The sequence below is a fragment of the Schistocerca nitens genome, chromosome 2, assembly GCF_023898315.1.
Source record: "Schistocerca nitens isolate TAMUIC-IGC-003100 chromosome 2, iqSchNite1.1, whole genome shotgun sequence".
In the NCBI taxonomy this organism is placed as follows: Eukaryota; Metazoa; Arthropoda; class Insecta; order Orthoptera; family Acrididae; genus Schistocerca; species Schistocerca nitens.
In genome coordinates, this window is record NC_064615.1 from 946,218,927 (window position 1) to 946,237,601 (window position 18,675).

The following is an 18,675-nucleotide window of genomic DNA, read 5'->3' on the forward strand; positions in this document are numbered from 1 at the left end:
AGAAAGCCGCGCAAAGCTATGGTGGAGTGGTCAACAGAGGAAAAAATATGCGTGTTCGTGACTATAGCAACTTCACGGTCCTCAGAGTCTGAAGTAAATCAGGTGAAGAGCGACAGAATGAACCTTGCAATATTAACACTCCTGAAAGAAAGGTTCGCAGGAGAACTTCTGTAAAGTTTGTAAGGTAGGAGACGAGATACTGGCAGAAGTAAAGCTGTGAGGACGGGGCGTGAGTTGTGCTTGGGTAGGTCAGTTGGTAGAGCACTTGCCCACGAAAGGCAAAGGTCCCAAGTTCGAGTCTCGGTCCGGCACACAGTTTTAATCTGCCAGAAAGTTTCAGTTCTGTTTTGCCTACACTAGAGGGAGAAGCCATTAACTGAGTGGTCAGCGAAGATGGCTGCCATGCTGAGGGTCCGGGTTCGATTCTCGGTACTGCGAAGGAATTTTCCCTGCTGGGAGGGCTGGTACGGGGTACAACGAGGCTCATGATGCGAACTGAGAAGCAACTTGACCGAGCAGCAGCGGCTTCACAGTCTGGGAAGTGCGCAAAATGGCATGCAGTTCCAAATCGACCCGCATGACGCCGCAAGACAGAGGATGGCACGGCGGCCGGTAGACGGAGGTTGGTCCTTCAACGCCTGGCGAGGAGCCCGAAGGTAGAAGCCAGCAAATGAGCGGGTAAGACAAGGTGTTACAAAAAGGTACGGCCAAACTTTCAGGAAACATTCCTCACACACAAAGAAAATATTTTATGTGGACATGTGTCCGGAAACGCTTACTTTCCATGTTAGAGCTCATTTTACTACTTCTCTTCAAATCACATTAATCAGGGAATGGAAACACACAGCAACAGAATGTACCAGCGTGACTTCAAACACTTTGTTACAGGAAATGTTCAAAATGTCCTCCGTTAGCGAGGATACATGCATCCACCCTCCGTCGCATGGAATCCCTGATGCGCTGATGCAGCCCTGGAGAATGGCGTATTGTATCACAGCCGTCCACAATACGAGCACGAAGAGTCTCTACATTTGGTACCGGGGTTGCGTAGACAAGAGCTTTCAAATGCCCCCATAAATGAAAGTCAAGAGGGTTGAGGTCAGGAGAGCGTGGATGCCATGGAATTGGTCCGCCTCTACCAATCCATCGGTCGCCGAATCTGTTGTTGAGACTTCGACTGAAATGTGCAGGAGCTCCATCGTGTATGAACCACATGGTGTGTCGAACTTGTAAAGGCACATGTTCTAGCAGCACAGGTAGACTATCCCGTATGAAATCATGGTGGTGAATCGAGGAAGTACAGTACATACTGACGAAACTAAAATGAGCTCTAACATGGAAATTAAGCGTTTCCAGACACATGTCCACATAACATCTTTTCTTTATTTGTGTGTGAGGAATGTTTCCTGAAAGTTTGGCCGTACCTTTTTCTAACACCCTGTATAAGTAGAAGCCAAAGTGTCTGGCCGTTACCTCACTGTACTTGACTGCAGTGTCATATCTCGTTATGGCAGCCCGGTATAAGGATTGCTAATTAGGTCGAGTGGAGCTACTGGAATTCCTGGAAGCGGGAGCGGTGCCGGATCGGCTTTTTACCGAAACGGGAGTCAGTTGGCCGGTGGCGTCGCTGCCGCATAGCTGGGGCGCATTCTCGCGATCGCCGGCAGTTGCGCCGTGCCACGGCACGCTCTTATTTCGCCAATTACACGCCGCGGTGCCCGTGGTGAGTTACGGCGCCGGCGCCGCAGACAATTAAAATGGCGCACTGGCAGGGCCCGGCCCGTCGCCGCAGCGTCGACGCCGCACAATGAGCAATTAGGTGGGCGCGCCTGGGGCCCGCGGGACGGCCGCGCACGAAACACGTGTCGCCGCGGAGGACCGCGAGTAATGACGGCCGCGGGCTCCGCAAAAAGCCGGCGGGGGCCGGGGGCCGGCGACGGCAGCGCCGCATCCGTCACCGGCTGACGGACAGCGCGGCGCGCGCCGGCAAAAAGCCACGGCCGGAGGGCGACATTTGGCCGTCACGGGCCGGCTTTGTCACGGCCTCCGGCCGGTGGGCGCCGCGGAGGGAAGGGAAGGCGAGGCGCGGCGAGGCGAGCGCGGCCCAGGGAAATTCCTGCCGTTCTGAGCCAGCGGGGGCCACCGCGGGGCACCCGGCCTCCCTTGTCTCGCCAGCTCGAAATATGACGGCCATCGCGCCGCGCGACACACTCGCAGAAATGCCTGATAGGCGTTCGCCGGAACCCTGTCAACTCGTGGGACGCTCAGATTCGTCGCTGTCACGGCTGCAGCAGCCGGTGTCGCAGCGGCGACAGCGAGTGTTCGTCGTGAGGGAAAACTGGAAGAAAGATGGGACGTTAACGTCCAGTAGATGAGACGTTAGTGGCAGATTTGTATAACTAGAGCGCAGCTGCGTCCTGTGCGGGCTGTAATAATTGTGTTGAAAGTATCCAACCAAAATTGTATCCTTTTATTCTGTGAAAGTATCAGTGATAAAGTTGTTCTAAATTAATTATTCAGCAGAATGAAATTTTCACTCTACAGCGGAGTGTGCGCTGATATGAAACTTCCTGGCAGATTAAAACTGTGTGCCGGACCGAGACTCGAACTCGGGAAATTTGCCTTTCGCGGGCAAGCGCTCTACCGACTGAGCTACCCAAGCACGTCTCACGCCCCATCCTCACAGCTTCACTTCCACCAGCACCTCGTCTCCTACCTTCCAAACTTTACAGAAGCTCTCCTGCGAACCTTGCAGAACTAGCACTCCTGAAAGAAAGGATATTGCCCGCGAAAGGCAAAGGTCCCGAGTTCGAGTCTCGGTCTTGCACACAGTTTTAATCTGCCAGAAAGTTTCATATCAGCGCACACTCCGCTGCAGAGTGAATATCTCATTCTGGAAACATCCCCCAGGCTGTGGCTAAGCCATGTCTCCGCAATAGCCTTTCTTTCAGGAGTGCTAGTTCTGCAAGGTTCGCAGGAGATCTTCTGTAAAGCTTGGAAGGTAGGAGACGAGGTACTGGCGGAATTAAACTTGTGAGGACGGGGCGTGAGTCGTGCTTCGGTAGCTCAGTCGGTAGAGCGCTTGTCCGCGAAAGGGATAGGTCCCGAGTTCGAGTCTCGGTCCGGCACACAGTTTTAATCTGCCAGGAAGTTTCAATTATTCAGCAAACCTGCATCCACCTGCGTCTGTGAACTTGTTTCGTGCACTCCTCCATTTTGCCAGAAGTGCAACATGTATTTGACTCAGCAATCAAGTCTAAGACAATAATGCCGTTTGTGCACTGGCATTAAGATGGTACTGGAAAATTAACTTTTGGCCCTGATGTTTACTTGGTTCTTTCATTGCTCGGTAACTTTAGTTTACTATTTTCATATTCAACACAAGCAAAGGATGTGGATTATGATTCAGGCTGTTAGATTTAAACACAATGTTGACCTCAGTATGTTGTTGTTGTTGTCTTCCGTTTTTGGTTTTGTGCAGCTCTCCATGCTGCTCTATCCTGTGCAAGCTTCTTCATCTCCGAGTACTTACTGCAACCTACATCCTTCTGAATCTGCTTAGTGTATTCATCTCTTGGTTTTCCTCTACGATTTTTACCCTCCACACTGCGCTCCAATGCTAAATTTGTGATCCCCTGATGCCTCAGAACGTGCCCTACCAACCGGTCCCTTCTTCTTGTCAAGCTGTGCCACAAACTCCTCTTCTCCCCAATTCTATTCAATACCTCCTCAGACCGATGACCACGCTGTCTGGTCTCCTTCCCCGAAACCAACAACAACAATACCTCCTCATTAGTTATGTGATCTACCCATCTAATCTTCAGCACTCTTCTGTAGCACCACATTTCGAAAGCTTCTATTCTCTTCTTGTCTAAACTACTTATCGTCCACATTTCACTTCCATACATGGCTACACTCCATACAAATACTTTCAGAAACAACTTCCTGACACTTAAATCTGTACTCGATGTTAACAAATTTCTCTTCTTCAGAAACGCTTTCCTTGCCAAATGCCAGTCTACATTTTATATCCTCTCTACCTAGACCATCATCAGTTATTTTGCTCCCCAAATAGCAAAACTCCTTTACTACTTTAAGTGTCTCATTTCCTAACCTAATTCCCTCAGCATCACCCGACTTAATTCGACATGCTGTTTGTAGTAGCTTACCTGCACTCCTATTTTTTTTATTCATTATTAAACCAACTCCTGCATTACCCCTATTTGATTAAGATGGTACTGGAAAATTAACTTTTGGCTCTGATGTTTACTTGGTTCTTTCATTGGCGGGTATCTTAAGTTTACTACTCATTTTTATATTCAACACAAGCAAAGGATGTGGATTATGATTCAGGCTGTTAGATTTAAACACAATGTTGATCTCAGTATATACATTGTTAAATTTTTAAGTCATACACAAAACCTACTAATTCAATCATTCTCGTAGCACGAATGACTCTTACAAAATTTTTTACAAAACTCTTACTGCGTCAAACCTTGGACTTACAAATCCTAACTCTGGGAAATTGTCTAACAAAATCAAATTTGAAATGATTATTTATCTTCTCTCATTTACGTGCTAAAGGTTATTCAGGGGCAGCGGCCTTACCTTTACGCTGTCTGCACACGTCTGCTTCCTCCGGGCACCTACCTGCGACTCTCCGGTTTTTTACTACGCGCGCCCAGCTCTCTCAACCATCAAAGATCCTCCTACTCAAATATATTATACTCGTTCCACCTTCCGATTGGCAACTACCGACTATTTTCTGGAGCTACCCTGATCAGACCTTAGCACATGTGTGGCAGCGAAACTTGGCAGATATTCTAGCGCATTAATGCGGGACCTATTAAAGTTTAAAAAAATCTTTTTCCAATTTTGGCCAGCAGGTGCAAATCTGGCCTTATAAATGCATGAAAGACGCATGTTTCCTTACGCATTGAATTAGGAACTGGACGTGGGCAGAAGACGTCAAACGAGTGAGAAAGGCGTAACGCTGATTTTATTGTTAACTGCAGCTTAACCCATTCAGACCGTCTGCCTACAATTGTGTACATTAACTTTTACTGTGTCTTAGCTGCAACAAAAGTATTTTATCCCAATGAAACCTGAGATACAAAATTGTAAATGTCCAGACTTCCACCACGCATAATTGCTGCCAACTGTTGCGCATCATTATGACAATATCAGCAAGTAAATGTATAAATGTACCAGTACGCAGCAGCTTGTGACATCCACAATACACAGATGTGGTTGTTCGCTATGTTCCACCATATAATTGCATATTGTTTTTTTCATTGGTAATTATTGAATTATCATTTTACAGTTCATTACAGTAGAGAATATTTTGTAATTGCCAATGGCCTTGTCGCAGTGGTAACTTTGGGTTCTGTCAGATCGCGAAAGTTAAGCTCTGTCGAACTTGGCTAGCACTTGGGTGGGTCACCGTCCGGGCCTGCAGAGTGCTGTTGACAAGTGGGGTGCACTCAGCCCGTGTGAGGTCAATTGAGGAGCTACTTGATGAGTAGCCGCACCGGTGACAAAAAGTGACAACAGCCGGGAGAGCGGTGTGCTGATCACATCACCGAAGTGGCCGTGCGGTTAAAGGCGCTGCAGTCTGGAACCGCGAGACCGCTACGGTCGCAGGTTCGAATCCTGCCTCGCGCATGGATGTTTGTGATGTCCTTACGTTAGTTAGGTTTAACTAGTTCTAAGTTCTAGGGGACTAATGACCTCAGCAGTTGAGTCCCATAGTGCTCAGAGCCATTTGAACCATTTGAACATCCCCCCGTATCCGCCTCCGGTGACGCCGAAAAGTCGAGGATGACACGGCGGCCGGTCAGTACCGTTGGGACTTCAAGGCTTATTCGGGCGGTGTTTGTTTGTATTTCGTAATTAGTTACTTTAGTCCACAAAATGAAGCCAAGTGCACAAAGTATGTTTTGAAAATGGGTACTTTTGTCTAAGTCTTGCATATAAAATCATTAAAAAATCACCCAAGCCCATTGCCACATAAAAAAATGGCTGTGAGTACTATGGGACTTAACTTCTGTGGTCATCAGTCCCCTAGAACTTAGAACTACTTAAACCTAACTAACCTAAGGACATCATACACATCCATGCCCGAGGCAGGATTCGAGCCTGCGACCGTAGCGGTCGCGCGGTTCCAAACTGTAGCGCCTAGTACCGCTCGGCAACCACGGCCGACCATTGCCACATAAACGAAAATTTTCCTTCCTCCAGAAAAAATGCAGGCATGAAAGAGTTAAACAGTTTTTTTCAGCATGAGCTCCGGATACGTCGACAAGTTCTGTGCAGCGCCAGATTTGCCAATGGCGGCTAAAATTGGAATATTATTTACTTTTTTTGTTGTTGTTGTTGAGCATAAATCTGTTCCACATTGAAGCATTAGCATGTCTACCAAAGTTTCGTTGCCATCCGATAATCAGAGCCCACATTGGAGCTCCGTGAGTAATTGCACTTAAATTCTAACTATCAAGTATACACTGACGTGACAAATCACGAGATAGCGATATGCACATACACAGATGACGGTGTTGTCGCTTACACAATATGTAATAGGGCAGTGCATTGGCGGAGCAGTCATTTGTACTCGGGTGATTTATGTGGAAATGTTTCCGACGTGCCGGCCGTAGTGGCCGAGCGCTACAGTCTGGAACCTCACGACCGCTACGGTCGCAGGTTCGAATCCTGCCTCGGGCATGGATGTGTGTGATGTCCTTAGGTTAGTTAGGTTTAAGTAGTTCTGAGTTCCAGGGAACTGATGACCTCAGCGGTTAGGTCCCATAGTGCTCAGAGCCATTTGAACCATTTGTGTGGAAAAGTTAGAGAGCTGATTCAGTCATGGAACGTGACTGGATGGCCGAGGCCGTCAAGGCGACCGTTGTCGAGAAACGGAAAAATCAGGACTGGAGTCCCAGTCCGGAACAAATTATCAACTTTCCCCGTTGATGTATTTCAATCCTCAATACAGCTGATCTGTTTATGTCCTCCGAATCATAGAATATATATTCTTGAACTAATATTACGCTAAATGCATCTTGCAGTAACAATCTTCAAAAATAAATCTGTTATAACTGCAATAGCACTGGTTCAAATACGCAGCGGGAACCAGAACTCTATCGAAAATCTTTCAATGGTTGTTCAGGGATACCTTCTGAGTATTTTGGTACAACGGACACAGGATCTCTGGTGGCTCGTTGCAGAGCAATAGTAATGATTCAGTCTGCTTGATACCGCAGTCACCCTCGTTTCTGTGTTCTCGCAACAGCGGAGAAGCCTGCAGTATGCAGTAATCAAAACGTACAAGCTACACGAAGGAGTGCAACAAATGTGGTGTGACATTATTACCATCACTTTGAAAACACCTCAGCAAAGCGTTGTCGTGCAGCTCTTCCATTGCATTCACTGAACGGGCACATCCGGCTATCCCCACTTAGATTTTTCGTGATTTCCCTAAATCGCTTTAGTCAAATGCAGGGATGGTTCCTGTGAAAGGACACAGCCGACTTCCTTCCCCATCATTCCTCAATCCGATGCGACCGATGACCTCGCTGTTAGGTCCCATCCCCCGAATCAACCAACCAAATTCTGCACTTTCTCTCTTTCTTTCGTATATCTGTTTAAATAGGTTATTTCCAGAACACTGCGACTAAAATGGCTTTGTTAGTTAAATGGTTTAAATGGCTCTGAGCACTATGGGACTTAACATCTGAGGTCATCAGTCCCCTAGAACTTAGAACTACTTAAACCTAACTACCCTAAGGACATCACACACATCCATGCCCGAGGCAGGATTCGAACCTGCGACCGTAGCGGTCGCGCGGTTCCAGACAGAAGCGCCTAGAACCGCTCGCTCACACAGGCCGGCTTTGTTAGTTACTTTACAAAGATGTTGCAGTTTGCGAAGTTTATCCAGCAGGTGGCCCACAAGTTGCAACTTGCCACACTCGCGCAGAACATCTGCCTGACCGGGAGGAGAGAGGGCCCCATTACAGCTCGTTGGTCTTGCAGCACTTTACTCCCACCCTCGGCATGTCCAAAGTTGGCGAGACATGGTACGGTATCTCGCTGTCGTATGCTGCCTCTTATCATGGAGCGATGTCCGGCTTCTTAATTTCTGCCATCCATATGTGCACTCGGTTCCTGCTCATAGACACTAATGAGGAGCTGCGTTCTCTTACTTCAAGATTTTCTTGGAGCGCAGGTGTCTCCCAATGAGCTGCGACCTGTTCATTGTGTACCGGGAGTCGGTTTCCATCTTCACCTGTCCACTGCTGCCGCAATCTATAGGCACACGCGAGAGGTTGCGATGCCAATGAGCCGGTGGAGTTTCTGCTCTGTTGTTGGCCTCAGCATCGCGTTGCAAGTCTCATACACTGGTTTGCCACGCTATCCGCCTCCTTCGCATAGGCATATGAGCTCCTCACGGGATTAGCGTATTCGGCAGCAGACACAGGCCGTCCCATAGGTGATGTCCGCAACAATCACGGACCGGCATCCCATATCCTCATCGTTAGCAACCTGATAATGCTGTTTCTGGCACAGACGTCGGTTTACTTCGTGATACAAAAGTGTTTAAACGACAGCTCGCGATCTAAGGGCTTTTGCAAAAATTTATCCAAGAGGGGGGAGATTGGAAAATTGCCGTTTTTTTTATAGATGATTCGTGGTTTTTGAGAACGTGTTGTGTCCTAAAAACTTATTTTGACGGGAAATATATAAAAATCATTGTTTCTGAAACGTTAGACATTTATCCACTCACCTCGTTTTTAGAGAGCTGATCTAAGCATCTTTCGCTAGCCTCAGCGAAACTATTTTTAATGTTATTGAATCCATCGAGTTCCAAATAAATCTGTAAAAGATTTCCAAAACATGTCTTTAATATTATGTTGATACTGAAAATTAAAAAAAAAATGAAATAGGGAAGAAAAAGTGGATCCATTGAAGAAATCGTATTGCAAAGGTAACCAGCAAAAACTTCCCGTACCCTCGAACTGAAGAGACAGGAAATATACCTATAAAAAACGCTTAGTCTACTTGTATTTCTTACAGAACTTCAAATCTGATCATGCGAATGGATATATTTCGTTGCTTTCCTAACTTCTACTTTTTGATGCTGATTATCATACTAAACTTTCAAGAAAAAGAGTTTAGAAAGAGACATTAAGGGCTTTTGGGGTAAAATGTACCTCAGGGCCACAATTCGATCAGATCAGTGTGAGAATCTCCCAAGACAACCATCAAATTGGCCGGTGGAACATAGAACTGAAGCAATTCACTCCGCATCTCCTCTGTTTGATTCGTTGCTGTGCAGTCATGTGGAATATACTGCACAGTTAGTAAAGCGAGCCTGCTTGTTGCACTGTGTTGAAAAAGCGTGGGATATTCTCTAAAGATACGCATCCGCCACGACAGAAAAATAGAGCAAGAACCACAGCTGCGTCAAGGAAACTGTAATTTCTCGTGAATTTTTGGCAACGAAACAAACTTAGTCAGATAGTACTTCTCAGTGCTACAATGTTTCCCCTTACATCCAGCACTGCTAAATCTGGGGTTTGGTAACATCACAGTCATTTCTACAAAAGAGTGAGAATACAGAGGGGTCCAAAAAAATGTTTCCACTGTTTAAAAGTCCATAACTAGCAAAGTAATTGACGAGTTGTCTCATCTTTGGTAGTGTAATACTTTGTAGTTCCGGAAATCGCCACACAAGCGTTGTATTGCGTTTTTTTGTTTTGTCAGATGACAGTCGCCAGATAGTCAGTGTTTTGTTCTTAGTTGCACCCAGTTACTCGAGTAAACACGGCTGGCGCAAGGCTTACATTCGATGAAAGTACGAAAACATTAACGAGGTTCAACGGCAATGGCGAAATGAGTATCATACAGAACCACCGACACGTTTAACGATTCGTCTCATTCGAAACAAATTTGAAGCCGAAGGCTGTGTTAAAGATATACACAAACAACGATCTGGACGACCTGTAACAGTAACAAGTCCAGCTAACTCCCGTCGTGTGTTACAAGAATTCACTCGTTCACCACAGAAGTCTATGAGACAGTATTCCCCTGAAACTGGAGTGAGTCGCTCAAGTGTTCGGCGAATTTTGAAGACAGCAAAGTGGAAGTGCTGCATCACGGGATTGCTACACGCAATGAACGAGGACGACGCAGATCGCAGAATGGAGTACTGCGAGTTGTTTACTAACATGGTGCGCAACGATGAAGAGTTTGCAGAGATGATTGTGTGGTCTGATGAGGCACAGTTCAAACTCAATGGTACAATAAATCGCCACAATTGCATCTACTGGGCTGCCGAAAATCCGAACGTTCAAGTAGACAAAGCCGTGAATTATCCAGGAGTAAATGTGTGGTGTGGGTTGTCTTACCGGGCTTGATTGGGCCATTCTTGTTTGACGGCACAGTTACCGGTGAGGTGTACCTTCAGAAGCTTCAGACATCCATTTTACCTGCCATCCGAGACTTGGATGGAGACGGAAGAGTTTACTTTCAACAAGATTGTGCCCCAGCCCACTGCCAAAATCGTGTTAGGTCGTATCTCGACGAAAATCCACCAGGAAGATGGATAGGCCGTAGAGGTGCCGTGGAGTATCCACCACGTTGCCCAGACGTAACTCCTCTCGACTTTTACCTGTGAGGAAGACTAAAGGACGTCGTTTATCGACAAAAGCCACGCACATTGGATGAACATCGAGAATCCATCGTATATTTGTGGTGTGCGTACTGCAAGACCTTCGGTACACACACCATCAGATTATTTGACTTGTCGCTCTAGCGAAGTAGGCGAGTGTCAGCAATATGTCTCGTGGTCTTATCGTGGCGTGTTTATCTTCTGCCGTTAGGTCAGACGATAGAAATGCCACTTGCACGCTTAGAGTAGCAGATTGACGGTGACCAACTTTAAACAGAACTTGATTAATTTTCAGACACATTTATTAAAATATTAAAAACATAGATCTTACGTAACTGGATTCTGGATGCTGTTTACAATTGACAATCTGAAGTTCCTTTGGTCTTGGTACGTTAATCTTATTCTCACATATCTCTGATACTTGACGAAGTTTCTATGCATTTCTCTTCATGGCTATGTACAGGCATATGATAATCTTATTAGGCGCAGACTGAAACTTGACTATAGACTGGTACAGACAAATGTAGACTGCCACAGACTGGTGCAGACAAGTGCAGACTGATGCAGACTGACTAATCGGAGGTCTGTACACTCTTTATAATACCTCGCGCGTTCAGGTATCACTGCGCGAGTGTGATCCGCGAGGAGAAAAGGTTCTACGTTAGCAGCGATCTCATTGGCTGCGTTACATATTAATACGCGGATCGGCGGAAGCAGAATTTGGTCCGTCTCTAAGACAGCGCCATCTCGTAGTGCGGAGACAGACGAGCGCTGCGCCTGCGCTGTTGTGCTTAGCGGGGCTCGCTCTAGTGGGAAAGTTGTGTACGCGCTGACTATGCGGAACTATGTACACAACAATATTCATGTGCAAATATCCAACTGAACATGTTGCAGTAGTAGTTCATGCAGCAGTTCGGCGGCTTCGTTTGTGTGTGGATGTTAATGGTGACCATTTCGAACACCTACAGTGATATCTTTAAGTTGGACTTTAAGCTAAACTTTCACCAAAAATGAGACAACTCCGTCAATTAGTTTGCAAGTTATGGACTTTTAAACAGTGGATACATTTTTTTGGACCTCTCTGAATAAGGAGTCTGTGACACAGGTTCCAGGGGGAGACAAGCGCCCCTATTGCCCCTCTTTCGCTCACCGTTTTGTGAACGCCAAAGTCAGATCTAGAGGTCGGCGCTGATGACTTCCCCCTTGGCATTTCGGCCGTGAGCAAACCTGGCGTCGTTCGCCTCGCCACATCGCTTCCAGTTCTCGCCGTGCCCCGTATGAGAGTGGGTGTGTTTGTGCGTTCGCAGGGGGATCGCCAAGATCGGGGAGCCGACGAACCTGTTGCCGCTGCCGCCGGGGCGCGCCAAGGCGCTGGACCCCATCATCCACGCGACGCTGCGGCGGCGCCAGCGCCGGCTCGTGCTGGACAACCAGGGCGTGCTGATGGCCGTCGTCAAGGGCGCCAAGCAGGCCATCCTCGAGTGCCAGTACCAGTTCCGCAACCGCCGCTGGAACTGCTCCACGCGAAACTTCGTCCGCGGCAAGAACCTCTTCGGCAAGATCGTCGACAGGGGTGAGTAGAGGCCCGAGCTCACTTCTGTTGCCTGTCTTCTGGTAAGGGAACCTCCCCATCGCACCCCCCTCAGATTTAGTTATAACTTTGCACAATGGATAGGCCTTGAAAAACTGAACACAGATCAATCGAGAAAACAGGAAGAAGTTGTGTGGAACTATGAAAAAATAAACAAAATATACAAACTGAGTAGTCCACGCGCAATATTAGCAACATCAGGGATAGTGTTAGATCAGAAGCGCCGTGGTCCCGTGGTTAGCGTGAGCATGTGCGGAACGAGAGGTCCTTGGTTCAAGTCTGCTATCGAGTGAAAAGTTTACATTCTTTATTTTCGCGGTTCAAGTCTTCCCTGGAGTGAAAAGTTTACTTTCTTTATTTTCGTAAAGTTATGATCTGTCCGTTCGTTCATTGACGTCTCTGTTCACTGTAATGAGTATAGTGTCGGTGTTTTGCGACCGCACCGCAAAACCGTGCGATTAGTAGACGAAAGGACGTGCCTCTCCAATGGGAACCGAAAATATTTGATCGCAAGGTCACAGGTCAACCGATTCCTCCACAGGAAAACACGTCTAATATATTCTATACGACACTGGTGACGGCATGTGCGTCACATCACAGGAATATCTTGTCAACCCACCAGTTACCTCGCATCGGACGGACGGACAGACAGACAAATAATAATTGTCTGAAAATAAAAAATTAAACTTTTCACTCGAGGGAAGATTTGAACCAAGGACCTCTGGTTCCGTAGCTGCTCACGCTAACCACGGGACCACGGCGCTCTTGCACTCAGATTATCCTTGATGTTGCCTATCTTGCGCATGGACTACTCAGTTTGTATATTTTGCTTATTTTGTTCATAGTTCCACACAACTTCTTCCTGTTTTCTCGATTGATCTGTGTACAGTTTTTCAAGGCCTATCCACTGTGCCAACTTATAACTAAATCTGAGGGGGGTGCGACGGGGAGGTTCGCTTGTGGGTATGTGGACGGACGTCTATCCCATATCTAGACTTGTTGTCAGAGAAGTGGCCTAAGGACTTTGAAAGTTGTACACATACACTTGCAGTTATTTCAGGCGTCTCATTTTTGGCCTTAGTGCCCTGAGTGGTAAACACACCACTGCTGTCCTCGTCTTAATCCACACGGACACAAAGACAATCGTTTAAAATGTATCTATTTATTATGGATATTTGCGAATGAAAGTTTGTGCTAAGCCAGGGATTCGAACCCGGGTCTCCTGTTCACCGGGCAGATGAGCTAGCCACTAAGTCGTCCTGGCACAGTGGCTTTGCATAACAGCACTGCGCCAGGGTGGCATAGTGGTCAGCACATCTGCCTAGTCAGCAGGAGAGATGGGTTCGAATCCCGGACTTCGAACAAATTTTCATTCGTCTCTGCAGTCTGCATATAAGCATCACAGATATTTCAGACTTGAGAAAGGTCTTTGGAACGATATAGTTTCATTTGATTTATTTATTTACTGTTTTATTTAGCCTGACCAGATTAGGACCTTTAGGGACTGTCTTAAACTAGGTTGGGAGTTATATATACAAATAATAGCAAAAGACTCTCAATTTGTAAGCATGCTTGTGGTATATATATATATATATATATATATATATATATATATATATATATATATATATATATATATATATGAGGTAGTCAAACGAAAATGAAACAGTCGGAAAAAAAGCGAGTGAATTGTTTATTACTTCAAAAGTAATCATCGTAACTGTTAGGACATTTATCTTATTGTGAAACAAGACGGTCAGTGCCTCCATGGAAAAATATTTTGTTTTGTCTACGGAATCATGAATGTCTTTCTTCACCACTCCAAAAAATATGGAAATGGGGCGGGGGAAGGGGGGGGGGGTGGGAACTGTGTGGAAGGTGAGTAAGGGCTTCCCAGCGCAAGTTCTGAAGCGTACTCCAAAAAACTTTGGTAACAAGTGGACCCGCAAACGTACCTCCATGAAGACACTGAGGGTCTTGTCTCATGGTGGCATAAATTTGTAAATAGTTATGGCGACTACTTTGAAATAATAAACAGTCCAGTTACTCTTTCCTACACGTCTCGTTTTCATTTCACTGTTCCTTATAAATTTTATAATAATAATGACAATAATAATAATAATAATAATAAATTTAAAACTTTTAAAACGGTGTTTAATATCATCAGAAACAGAGGGGATAGCTTGAAAACTGTGATACTTCTGATATTTTGAGGAAGATGGTTCCAAAGTCGGTTTCTTGATATTAGAAGTGATTTGATCAAGTGATCAGTGCAGCGATAAAAGACGCTACTAGCTTATTAAAAGATCAACAAACAATCGAGATCTGTATTTATTATGTAATTTCAAAGTTTGGGGCCTACAAAAATAATTATAAACGGTAAAGAAAAATTACATGTAATTATGATTAATAGCGTAACATTAATAGTCACAAGAATAATTTATAACTATTACGACAAGAGGAAGTGATCAAAGCTCAGCCTAAAAGCCTCATGTCCAAGGTATGTGTTCTATCAACTTGAACTAATAAATACCAGAACGATAAAATTCAGTCTTTACGACGCTGTCGTGAAGCTTCTACATATGTATCTCATAGCAGTGCAAATACATCGGAAAACCAACATTTTCTATATTCACTAACGAATTAAGGAAAATATGGGATAAAAACAATCTCTTAGAAACTATTTTCTTCGTATCGTACACCCTGCCGGCTTTGTGGCCGAGCGGTTCTAGGCGCTTCAGTCCGGAACCGCGCTGCTGCTACGGTCAGAGGTTCGAATCCTGCCTCGGGCATGGATGTGTGTGATGTCCTCAGGTTAGTTAGTTTTAAGTAGTTCTGAGTCTAGGGGACTGATGACCTCAGCTGTCAAGTACCATAGTGCTTAGAGCCATTTGAACCATTTCGTACACCCTGTATATGACATTCTAGAGGTACTCAACGCTTTTTCCAGAAAATTCATGGAAAAAAACAACGAATTTTGGGCTGTTGCGCAGCCAGTTAACGTTTATAACAGCATAGAAGCATGTCGAATGAACCAATAAAGGAAATTAAAATTCTAATTTCATTCAGTGACAGAGAGGTGTCACATCTACAATTCACGTAATAATAATAATAATAATAATAATGTGTAATTTCGAAAAACAAGAGGGTGAAACGTAGTTCATGATATTTCATACTGTATGACACAGCCGCTGCAGCATTAAACAGAACAGAGAGACATGGAATGGGGTGATCCTATAATGACTACATACAGAAAAACAAAAATCATAAATGGATCACACGTCGGTTAAATTTACGTTCTATGTGTTTTTGTATTTCATTTTGAGTAAATTTATTATTTTATTATCACCTAGACGTAGTGCTTGCGGTACCTAAAGCACGCCGTAAAATAAAGCGCGCACAGCTAAGCCCTTACAGCGCTGTGACATCATGCTGCGCCGCTGGCTCCTAAATTGAATCTGAGCTGGCGGCGCCTCGTCGGGCAGTTAGCGGCGAGTTGTGACGGTAACGATCCACTGCGCCCATCTGCGTAACTCCACGGATGGGCTGTCGCCGGTCGCGGGCGGTCCGGAAGCACGAAGCGCGCGCGGCGGTTTTTTGGCGACCGTATTTCACGCCGATGCGGCGGCGAGTGCCTCCGCGCTGCACCAGAACCTGTTTGTTGCCGGCGTCCGTTCCGGCTGTTGTGCACTTCGGCTCGTCCTTTCTCCTCCTCTCCTGTCTTTAAGCTGTTGCGTTGCTACCTGTCATCGCCGAGACCAGGTAATTTCACGGAATTTCTCTTTGCCGCTGGTATTAAATAGTCTCGTAAAAGCAGCGGCAGAAGGTAATGCTGCACATTTTTCCCCGTCTCCCGGGTTCTCTTCCCCGTAATAGTTTCATCATCATCACTACCATCACCAAAACGTGCTGCTGGCTTAGTGCACTCTTGGCGAAAGTACAGGCTGTTTCAAAATCATTATACAGGATTTAAGGCTTTCCAGAATTTACTACATTCAACTTACAGTTATAAATAATACCGTAAATGAAACAGCAACTCAAACAGTTTTGTTTCTATACCTGTGAGCAAAGGGATGGGTGACTGAATAACGTGTTGAACGAGTGAGAGCCTTTCACACTAACGCCAAGCCTAGTCGTCAATTAGCAGTGCTAGTGATGTCATTGTGGAGACCTTTTAAGGAGAAGCGTCCAACTCCGTCCGTATCGTTTGCAGTTGTTACCAGCTCTACAGCCTGCAGACTATGATTTGCGTGCCAACTTTGCAAACCAAATGTTTATACATGGCTATGAAGATTTTCTGCATCGTGTCGTCTTCAGTGATGAGTCGTCAATTCACCGAAGTGGAAATCTGGTTGCCATATCCCGCCCCCTTTGTCAGTGAAGCAACAGTAAGTTGTGTTCCTTACCTTGATGCACCAGAACTGTAGCTCTTTCCTCGATTGGAAAAGCTGAACCACAGAACTTCATTTGGCAACAAGACGGTGCGCCTTCTCACTAGCATAGGTCAGTGCTCGATTGGTTAAGCGACGTTGTTGCCGGCCGCCGGATTGACTGCAAGGGGCCGGATGACAGAGCTTGCTTTGCATAATCTCCACTTTCATACACCGACGCGATGTAGTTTTTACCTTCGGATGTTGATAAACGATCATGTGTGTGTGGCTCCGCTACCAGCTGATCTACCCGACTTTAGAAACAGCTCTGTTTCAGCAATTGCTCCAGAAACACTGATCAAGGCTATGAAAGAACTCGCCTACTGACTCGATGTGTGGCGAATGGAGGTCACATTGGACACTTCTAAGAAAAACTGTTTGAGTTGCTTCGTTATTTGATGTATTATTTGTCAATGTAGGTTGAATGGAACAATTGCTACAAAGCCTTAAAACCTTCATATTCTTTTTGAAACACCCTGCCCAATTATTGCACTACAATAACTTGCAGCAACACCACCACCACCACCACCACCACCAACACCCATCATTAACGTCTTCCCTAAACTCACTGAAATCCACTCCTTCCCCTGCTTCCGCTTTTCTTTTATTCTTCGACAGTCAAAATTGGCGTGGCGTAAAACAATGCTTAGATGATCTCATACAACACCGTTTACTTAAAGACCATTATCAATAGACCGCAGTTTTGATGGGTACCCTTCATTACTGATTCATGGATCGTCGTCTTCATCTCCATAATCTTCATCGTCTCCATAATCTTCATCATCATCATGATCCCCTAAAGGCAACGCCTTCTGTGTCCCTCGCTGTCTGTAAAGTTTTGTTGTTACTGCAGTTCATTCTACTGAAAACCTATGTAATGTGAGTGTTCTTGGCCTGCATCTTGATCTTTTTTCCTGGGGAGCTTTCATCGACAGTGTCTTTTATAGTGTTGTTACGCCGAAATAGTATTCAATTAATGTTGTTCTTCTCTGTGCTATGTTAACCAGTGTCATTACCTCTTCAATTTCTTTTAGTAATTGTTAGATTTCCTTTCAGTCCAGGAGGTTTTTGTGGCTCCTCTTCATATCCAAATCTACGTTGCTTGTAATTCTTTATTTTCTTGCTGCTTCAGAGCTCACATAACAATCATAACTTAAAAAATGCTGCAAAAAAATGTTTTGACGAAATTTTTGTTTCTGTATTAAGATGGCTGTCTGTTACTAAATTGCTCTTATTTCACAATGCTTGCTTAGTCACTGCAGTTCTCCTTTTAGCATCAATTATACTTCGGTTGTCAACTTATATTGTACTTCCCAGGTAGCAAAAGTCATTTACTTGCGTCAGCATTTTATTTTCTGTCTTAATGTTTGCACTTATTCGTATGTTCGATTTACTTACAACCGTTATTTTGGTCTTGTTGGGGTTTATTTTAAGTCAGTCGCTATCCAATGCGTCAGACGAAATTTTCAACATATCGTTCATATCATTTTCACTATCCACTAAGACATATCATCAGATGGAAAACAACGTACTCAGTAACCATTGATTTTGATCCCTTTGGACGACCATTAAATGACTCAAAAAGCTACGAACTTGTTCACTATGCATGCACTTCTAGTATTATTTTCAGGTTAATACACATTTGGTTGATATTTCTGCCGAGGGCACCAAAAATCAATCCTCAGCGTACGTAATTTTTAGTTGCATAGTGCACTGCACAGCACAACTACATTGGGAATGAAACTGTTAGCACGACTTTGTTGCGATGATGACAGACTCCTCGCCCAACGACTCACCCTGCTTTTGTTCACTGCCAGGTCTCCGTAGACAATCTGCGAGCACGCATGATCTGCGATACTCTGGTATCCCTCAAAAACTCAGTTAAAACTCACTGTTTAGAACATACCTCCGCTACATATGCCAGTTTGAAGACTACGTATGGCACCGGCACGTTTCGGAACTTCATGAATCTATAGGAACTGAAA

General features: G+C 45.2%; 1 protein-coding gene across 1 annotated transcript in view; it reads left to right on the forward strand.

Annotated features, from left to right (window-relative positions):
* LOC126235465 (protein Wnt-1-like) overlaps window positions 1-18,675 on the forward strand; it is a 221,824-nt gene that overhangs the window by 89,780 nt on the left and 113,369 nt on the right. The window contains exon 3 of the mRNA XM_049944187.1: window positions 11,977-12,242. Within this exon, the coding sequence (XP_049800144.1) occupies window positions 11,977-12,242 (266 nt within the window). The remainder of the gene's footprint in view (window positions 1-11,976; window positions 12,243-18,675) is intronic.